The sequence below is a fragment of the Monodon monoceros genome, unplaced genomic scaffold, assembly GCF_005190385.1.
Source record: "Monodon monoceros isolate NGI ecotype Baffin Bay Population unplaced genomic scaffold, NGI_Narwhal_1 Super_Scaffold_5, whole genome shotgun sequence".
Taxonomy (NCBI): domain Eukaryota; kingdom Metazoa; phylum Chordata; class Mammalia; order Artiodactyla; family Monodontidae; genus Monodon; species Monodon monoceros.
Genome location: NW_021703782.1, coordinates 94,300,446 through 94,309,894, shown reverse-complemented (window position 1 = coordinate 94,309,894; position 9,449 = coordinate 94,300,446). Strand labels below are relative to the sequence as shown.

Sequence of the window (9,449 nt, the reverse complement as noted above, 5' to 3'; positions counted from 1 at the left end):
AAAAAAAAAAAAAAAAAAAAAAAAAAAAAAAAAAAAAGACCTCAAAATCCTAAGTAAACTTCAAGGGATTCAAATGAATTTCAGCTTGATCCCAATTTGTACTTACTGGTGGCTTTCTATGTGCTTAACACTGAGCATGCCGTAATGGCTATTCCCCAAATGCTGTTTGTAAATCCAGGGTCACCTAGTTGTCCTTTGTTTAACAAATAGCGTATCCTGGAGTTTCTCTGTTACTAGTTGGCCCGGCGGCATTGAGAAAACGGCTGAAATGACCCTTAGGTTAAGGATTCATTTTGATTCTGAATTCGACTGATAGCGGACTCTCCCCTAGATGTCACTGTTGGGACTCTCCTAGATATTCCGCCAAAGGGAGGAACTAAGAAGCCAGGACATGGTAGATGCAGAGTCATGAGGATGATTCCTCCCTTTCTTGGAAGGATTAAAATATTTTCAGCAGATGGGAGGAGGATTATTCACACTTCCCTGGGAGCATCAGATGGCTTCAAACACTTATGTACATAACTGAGAAACTTCAATCCATCAGATAATGCCATGAGCTCTGGTTCAATGAGCATTTCATCAGCCAGATCACTTCATCAGCTAAGCAGCACTGCTAAACTGTGCCACTGTAACAACTAGGGAAAGAGGAGCGGGGCAGGAAGGGGCTACCATGTGCTGTGCCAGCCACTTGATATCCATAATCTCACTGCATCTTTGCAACATCCATACATTTGGGTTGTTACCATCCCCACTTCACAGATGCAGTCATTGAGGGTCAGTAAGGGAAAGTGACAGGTCTGAAGTTAAAAGCCTTGACCAGAACCCAGGTGCTCTCTTTGAGATGCACTGTGTTTGTTTTGCCCTGGTATCAACCTGGAAGGTGCCTGGCACTCAGACCACATACTTTCTGGCTGGAATGATAAATGCGGTTTGTTTTGCCCCCTTGGGCATTGCTGTATCTTAATGGAGCTCTGATTGCCCCTGACTTACAACTTGGCAGTGTTCAGCACACCCGCCTGAAGTCACCTGCTGCCATTCTCCCAGGAAGAGGGAGCCCAGAAGGTTCATTTATGCTTGTTTTCCCAGCACCACCCGCCGTCTCATCAGTTTTCAGTCCAGCGTGTATGGTGGCCACAAACCCACTTCTTCCTACATTTAACCCTTCCTGCTACATGGAAAGACTGAAAAATGGGACTGAGCCCTGGACTAGGAGTCAGGAACTCTGTGCTCTGAACCCAGCTCTGCCACTAGCCTACGGTGGGGTCTTGAGCCAGACCTTCAGTCCCTCTGGGTTCAGTCTCCCCACTCATAAATCTAAGGTCTTGGTTAACTTGGCATCTAATGGTCCTCTTGGGTCTAATGTTTTGAGATCTCAAGGTGGGTTCTCATCTTCAGGTTGCCATTATTCTGACCTCTAGAACATGACCCTTTCAACCACCTTAGGCAACATCTCTCTCCCTATCTCTGTCTTACGTGCGCCTGTCCAGGACGGTTTCATTGGCACATATTTCTCCCCAGGCTTCCAAAAAAAGCCCAAGAAAGTTCCACGATCCCCCTAGAGGAGGCCAAAGCTTGAGAGAACGCTTACAAATCTTGCCCATCTGAAGGCCTTGGTCCTCAGAATTATTCACAGAGTACTTGAGTTGTCCAAAAGATGGAATGCCCCACAGAAGCACGGAGTCCTGGGTTTTGGCCCTGCCTCTGTCACTGACTCATGGGGTGACCTAGGACAAGTCTGCTGGGTGGGGGGTAACATTGGGGAACACACGTGTTACACAGTTACCAAGCCTGGACCAGATGAGTTCTCAGGGCACTTCCATTTCTATGAACCATGGAAACCGCTAACAGAACAAGGCTCTTCATAACTTCGATTGTCCCCAGACCTAAAATGCTCTGTTCTACTGATACAGCTACCTGGAAATCTTAATATGTGAAGACAGATTCCAAGCTGGGGTAGAGCAACATGCCTCAAAAGACAGACAGTTGGAGCTGGGACTGACTTTTGGTCCCCACAGCAAGCCTGGTGGTGTATAGCTGGGTCTACACAGCCTGCTAGAATCAGCTAGAAGGGCCCTTCTAGATCATCAGATTCACACTGCTCTTCATCTAGCTAGGGACATGACAGCCCAGAGAGGGACAATTCCTAGATTCTAACTCCCAGGCCATCTACTCTGCCATGACTTGCAGATCGTTCTCATTTCCCCACCCTTGTGCTTACTTCTTCAAACTAAACCCCTCGAGACAGCAAATCTGGTTGGGAAGTGAATGAAACGGGTGTGTTTTGCTCCCAATGTTCCCCAAATTCAAAATTCCAGGAATACTATAGGATTCCTGTCTCATAACCAAAAAAGAAAGTCAGAGCATGGATTCACAGGGTGATGAGAAGCCACATGACTAATGACCCATGAGACATTCATCTAGGTCTGGACAAGAGCCTCACGACCCTCACATCAGTCCAACACAACTTTGAACAGCACCAACTGGTCAAATATTTGAGCTGCGAGCACTGTGACTTACAGTGTGAGCTGTGTGTCCTTAATGAAGGTCTTCCCACTGCCTCATCTGAGAAATGGGAACAGGAGTGGTGTTAACCATTAGCTGAGTGCATCACCTCCTTAAACTTTCACGGAGTCTTCGTGTTTGGGCCCCAGAGAGCCGGCCCCCCTCAGCTCTGGCCCTCCTAACAGCCTTGGCAGCTGCTAAAGGCCACCAGTGTGCCCTCCCCTGGGCTCCTCTCCAAGTTCAGCGGCCCCATTCCACCAATAGCTCCTCTGGTGTCCTGGTTTCCCAGCCCCTTCATTTAGCCGGCTCTAGCGATGTCATTCTTCAAGGGAGTTGCCTCTGTTTTCCCTTTCTCTTGAAACATCTAAAAGATTCTTTAAGAAAAACTAAGATACGCCATGGCATTTGACTTCAGGAAATGCAAATGCTTCAAAATAAGGTTTTTTGGGTTTTTTTTTTTTTCCTTCCTTGGGTTTCTCAGAATTACAACTGAGGTCAACCCAGCAAATATGCAAAGACCAAAGGGGAAATAAAAAAACAAGAACATGCATGTGTGAGAGTCAACCCCAGGCTTGTACTTCTACAGCCACCATTTACAGAAGCTCACCTGACAGATGCCACCACAAGTGACATGGTGTGAGGGGGTCTTCAGCCAAGGAGTAGAGCCTATTCCTGGTGTGATGTGCTGGCTTCAGCCAAGGGCTTGAATCTTAACCTCCCGTTTAATCTAACCTAACCTGCAGAACCAATGGTAGACTGAGGCCAGGTGCTATTCCAGCCCAGAAGGGAAAGCAAGCCAAGACTCTGCAATCACCCCACTCAAGCACTGAGAACTTAGCTGACACCCACAGAGGGGAGTAAGAGAGACAGACTAGATGATCCAGTTCAACATTTGCAGAGCATCTTCTGAGCTGGCAGTGGGGATAGTTAAACAGCAGTCTCTGCCCCGAGGATTCACCATCTAACAGAGGTAAATACCAAACAGACGGAGGGGTCAAAAAAGGGTTCCCAGAGGCTGTGCTTTACACAAGGAATAGCTTATCAGCGAAGAGGGGAATTCCAAGTGAAATGGAAAACAAACATGGTGTATTTGGGGGCACCCCAAGGCCCCAACCTTCAGTAAAATGGTCAAAAATCCACTCAGGCATTAGAGTCAGAGAGCCTGGGTTTGACTCTCCACTCCACCATTGACTAGCTGTGCGAATGTGAACTTTTTAAAGCCTCCGTTTCCTTATGTACAAGAGAGAAGTCATTAGAGTACCTTTCTCGTGGGATGATTGTGAGAATTAAGTAAAATAATGCATGTAACGTGCTTGGCACAGTGCCAAGAAAACAGCCCTCAGTCAATATGTATTAGCTATTATTATTATTACTAGCACTACTACTACTACTACTATTGGGACAAGTACAAGAGAGTACAGGGAAAGAGGGAAAGCGAGGGATGAGACCGCAGAATTCCGTAGGGATTAGAACACAAGGGAAAATGAATGCCATGTGGAGGAGCTTGGCCCTGATCCTGCAGTCACAAGTAGTGTCAGAAACGGGTTCCAAGCAGAGAAGAGATGCAGCCAGACGTGCCTCTCTGCGATTCCTTTTGACTTGATGTTCCACGTACCAAAAAGAGAAGGCTGGGCCAGGGGGACTCCCTACCAGTAGTCAGAGCACATTTAAGGATGAACAGCCCTCGGGAGTTCCCTGGTGGCCTAGTGGTTAGGATTCCGGGCTTTCACTGCCATGACCCAGGTTCAATCTCTGGTCAGGGAACTGAGATCCTGAAAGCCGCACCTCACGGCCAAAAAAAGAAAAAAGAATGGGCAGCTCTCATTGCCTCGTTGTTGTGAATGTGGCTGGACACACCCCGAGAGCATGGGCTGCAGGCAGGACAAGAACGCTAGCTGGAGGATGCGTGAGAGATGGGATCAGAAGAATGGCAGCTGGCCTACCAGCCCTCCTCAGCCGAGAGACCTTCGGACCAGAAGCTCTTCATGCCTTGAGGGAAGAAAAAGATGAAAACTGCCCCCTGCTTCTGCTGGGGGTGCCTCTAGCAGTGAGCTTGTTCAGACAGCAGAGAGGACTCTTCACTTAGCTTTCCACCACTCCAAGGACCCCACCCCATTTTAAGGAAGGCCAGGAGGGATCATCTCAGGCCTGGACAGAGAAGGCAATGGGGAGGATGGTGAGCCCAACATATACTACTAGAAGATCCAGTGAACAAGCCTACTAGGATGTGGCCACTTCGACTGAATGGCTGCCTAGTCTCTGATGGATGGAATGAGTGATCATCTCTGGTGACACTGTCAAAAAGATGTCAGTGTCAGGTCTTAGATCTCCCAGTTTTACAGATTAGGGAAACCAAGACCGAAAGAGAAGAAAAGATTTGCCCAAAATAAGTTGAATTCATGAGTCTTTGAAGGAAATGTATAACTTGGTTCTTTGCATACAAAATAGTTACTATAATAAGAAGCTAAGGTGCCATCACCAGTGAATATATTTAAAGTATTTTTATTTCTTAAATTCCACAATGGCATAAACATTGTCTCTTTTCCCTGCCAAGGACACTCCAAATAGCAGGCTCCCTGCTTAGATCTCTTTGATCCTATATCCTCTTAAAATTGAACACCGAGATGTGTTTATCTCCTTTGTCTAGCAACATGGCCCTGAGGAAGAAACCTGATTCTCTGGAATCATATAGACATGGGGGTGGATCTAAGGGTTTCCACCAACTTGCATGACCTTGTAGCAGTGGCCGGGTCTCGACATTGTCTAGGATTAGCCTTACAGGGTTATTCTGAGAATTAGATTAGCTGAAATACGTATATTTCAACTAGTGCACTCTTAAAGGAAGGGTGGCAATAATTACTCCCAGCCTTAGTGTTCTGACTACCACTGCCTGGCTGAGTGACTGACGTAGGACAATGTACTTAATCTGTCTGGTCCACACGCTTTTTTCCATCTCTCAAAGGGACGTAATAATACCTCTCTCATGGAGTTGTTGCAAAGATCAAGTGAGGTGGCGTATATAAAGCAACAAGAATGCAGCTGGTACATATAGGAACTCAGGCTCTGTCTGTTTCCTCCCCCCAACTTCCACAGTCTTTTGTAAAAGCCCAAGTGGGAGCAATCACGTTTTTAAAAACCTTCTAAGGTACTTGACAGCAAAATGAGAAATAAACAGGTTTCCTTTTGTCCCCCAAATGGAAACAGAATAGTAATCGTCTCCATCAGAGGGTCACAGAGAAAGATCTGGTGGCTCCAGTTCCCGGAGCAGAGAAAGGCATTTAACATGGGATCTCCTTATTTTTAGGGAATTGTTCAGAGGACATCTCATGTATCCTGGAAAGGGCTGCATTCAAGAAGTCATGGGCCTACCTCCAAGGTCAGTAACCGCATCCAGGAACCCAACCACATGAGGGCCACTTCCTGTGGCCTTTCTGAAATTTCTAAGCCAGAGGTCACACATAGAAGCCCACGGCCATATGTGACCTGCATGTGGATTTTGTTTAGCCTGCATGATATTTTTTTATAATTTGAATTTAAATGCTTTAGGGGGCGAAGGGAGAGCATTACTCTCGAAAGCTACAAGGTTCCCACTTCCTCAGCCTCATTCACTGTCTCAAGTTTGCGTCCCTGGCCTGTGAGGGCATTTGTACCTCACCACACCACCCCTCTTTTCTCATCCATCTACGGGCTGCAGGCCAAGTGTGCAGTACTTTTCCTCAGGCACGGGAATCAGGCTCTTAATCTCTGCCTCTATCAAGTTATTCATAAGGGAGCCACAAAATTGCCCTGTGCCCAGATTGACAGCTTAATGGCCATGTTGACACAGGGTCTATTTGCATATTGCAGCATGCTTCGGGAGAGAGGCCCCTTATAGATGAAATAATAAGAGGCACTTACACTGGAAGAGATGAGGTACAGAGGAGATGGCCGAGATTCTCTGAAATAGCCATTCTGCTCATTAAAAAATTTCAATTTTGCAGTCAGCTCAGTTCTCATTCTTCAGCTGAATTGCAACGAGGTTTAAAGGGAAGCAATTAAAATGAACATGCCAGCTTCCCAATTCTGAAAGACACCCTGACAAATCAGTGCCGATTTTCACTTGTTAAGACTCAGAGACTTGGCTTCCGATGCCAACTTGTCAGCTTAGAGGGTCTGCTAATTCTTTGCTTTTCTATAAAACCCAGCTGGGAAGAAGCCCTCAATGTGCACTTGAGGGGTCTACAAAATTATGTCTGTCTGGCCTTTTAAAGAGAGGAAGACATTTAAAAATTCAGACAACGTTAAGGGACGTATCTTAATGTGAAAGTTAACAAATTGAGATTCTCCTGGACCTCTTGATGTCTAAACTGTTTACTAATTGAACAAAATTGAATGTTTTTTTCTCTGATACTTTGTGCAATGCCTACCAAATAGCAGTCCCCCATTGATCAAAGATTCCTTGATCGGTTGATTAAATGTCCATGATAGTCCAGAACTTATGGGGAATACAGTCCAGGAGCTTATAGTCTGAAAAGGGAAAAATAATAATTATAATAATAACAGAATGGTACAATGATTAAATGGGAAACAGTTCCGTAGGAGGTAAAGGTCTAATACTGTGTGTGTTCTGACCCTCCAGCTTTATGCATTAGAGAAAAGGCAGGGGGTGGTTTTGTACCTGTACCTTGAATACTCAGTAATGCCTAGGAGTAACATGGAAGATATTCCAGGTGGTTGAACCAGCAGTCAATATTATAGAAAACACAGGACTTGAATGGGGAACCTTGAATAAAGACTTCAAATTTTCCAATCCGCATCTGAAATTTGCCTAATAATTCTGAGGTTCTTTTGTCCTTCTCTTTCCAGTGTCAAAGCATATAAACAAAACCAAGTTGTCTTGGAACAAAGATGGCATTACCCATGGAGTCAGATATCAGGATGGGAATCTGGTGATCCAGTTCCCAGGTTGGTACTTCATCATTTGCCAACTGCAATTTCTTGTGAAATGCCCAGAACATTCTGTCGACCTGAAGCTGGAGCTTCTCATCAACAGAGATGTCAAAAAACAGACACTGGTGACAGTGTGTGAGTCTGGAGTGCAAACCAAAAACATATACCAGAACCTCTCTCAGTTCTTGCTGGAGCACCTCCAGGTCAACGCCACCATATCAGTCAAGGTGGATAAATTCCAGTATGTGGATACAAACACCTTTCCTCTTGAGAATGTGTTGTCCATCTTCTTATACAGTAGTTCAGACTGAACCATCCCTCCTGGCCTTCAGGAAGAAAGCAACTCTCCACCATACAGCACTTCATCCTTCCAGATACTTGAGGAAAAAAGAACACTTTAGGCCAAGACTGAAACCACAAAGGGAATTAAATAGTACACCTCTCCTTCTGTTTCCTGGGAAGATACAACTCTGGGTTAAAAAGAGAGTTTTGAGTGAAGTATCTTCCAGATAGAAGGCAGGGACGCAATGTGGTGTAGTAAACAAAGCCACACACGGGCATCAGAAGGGATGGGTTTAGGCCCAGCCCGATCACTAACTCACTGTATGACCTGAGCTAGTCCTTTCCCCTCCCTGGAACTCAGGTTCCACGTCAGAAAAATCAAGGGGCTGAGTTTGAATCTCTCCAAAGGCTCTTCCATCCCAGGCTCCCTCATCACAGACCTGTGAACTAAGATTCCAGGCAATGTTCTCGAAGCCCCCGACCAAAGGAAAGTTCCCCGCACTGGCAGAAAACCGATGGTACTAGCAGTATCTGGCTGCATGTCACCCCAGCAGAGTCAGGATTTGGGGACAAGGTTCAGGGCACCTTGACAAATGGTGTGAACAGTAGAATCTAAAGTGTGTAAAACTGACCATCCGGAATCTAATGCCTTCTGGGTATTTGGAAAACCACCTGACCAGGCTTGACTCCATTGCAGTTAAGACTGACAATAAGTCACCAACAGACAGCTTTTGTTTCCTGTCAGGAAAGTGCCGTGAATTCGGCAAGCGATCAGTCAAGGTGATCAGTCATTCGCTCAGAGAAGAGCTGCTGCCATCGCCCACATAAACTCTTTGCCTGCTTCAGATACTCTCGGAGGGCTTTTAAGGCCCCACAGCATTGATGATAGACAGTGATGACTCTGAAAATGGTGAGAAGGACTTCTGAGCAGCGGCCACCTCCTCTCCTGACGTTAGACACATTTCAACCCACATTTACATTTGTCCGTCTTCGAAGGAGCACCTTGTTTGTTTGAGAGAAGGACCACTGACTTGAAATATAAGCCCGTGAGGTTATGCTTCCGAAGGAAAAGGGACCCTTAACTGCTATGCAAAAGAATGGAGCAAAATTTACATTTTTCTCAATTAGCAGGAGAGAAAAAGGAGTAGGAACTCAGGAAAGTTTGTCAGAGAAAGACTAGAAATGATTTAAAGAAAAGAAAAAAAAAAAAACCAGCAGTGGTGGTACGGATGAGAGGCGCTTGGGAGAACAAAAACGGCTAAGGGAAAGATTTAAGCCATTTGCTGAGCAGGGTGTTACGTCGACCCCTTCCTAGGTCTCCACTATGAAATATTCAGTAAAGTCTACATTTCTCTTTAACACTTTCTGTGAGTAGATTCTTTGGCAGGAGCGGGCACTGGAAGAAGTGTTGAATTCATCAAGCCAAGTGGTATGTGGTAAAAGCAGACAGGTTTTGAGGACCCGAAGCCACAGAATAAGGGGGCACCTGGCATTTATACCCTAACTCTGTAGGACAAATGAATCCTGCTTAAACCAACTCACGCGCTCTTGAAAAGATACCTGCAACCTAAGCGTGTGTAACCTAAGCAAGTTTTCTACCGTCTCATATTCTAACTTGAGAAAGTTTCCATTTTCATTTTTCAGCAACTCTCCTCTGAGCAGAGGTACCTGACTGTCACCTCGTGAGGGGTTCCTAATCTCAGTCTCTGTCAAGCAATGCCCTGAAAGTCAACATC

General features: G+C 45.7%; 1 protein-coding gene and 1 long non-coding RNA gene across 2 annotated transcripts in view; one reads left to right on the top strand and one right to left on the bottom strand.

Annotated features, from left to right (window-relative positions):
* The window catches only part of TNFSF8 (TNF superfamily member 8), a 25,348-nt gene extending 16,405 nt beyond the window's left edge, over positions 1–8,943 (top strand). The window contains exons 3-4 of the mRNA XM_029203639.1: positions 5,807–5,878; positions 7,348–8,943. Coding sequence (XP_029059472.1) covers positions 5,807–5,878; positions 7,348–7,742 — 467 coding nt within the window. The 3' untranslated portion in view covers positions 7,743–8,943. The remainder of the gene's footprint in view (positions 1–5,806; positions 5,879–7,347) is intronic.
* LOC114884594 overlaps positions 1–9,449 on the bottom strand; it is a 116,454-nt gene that overhangs the window by 49,317 nt on the left and 57,688 nt on the right. The window lies entirely within an intron of this gene.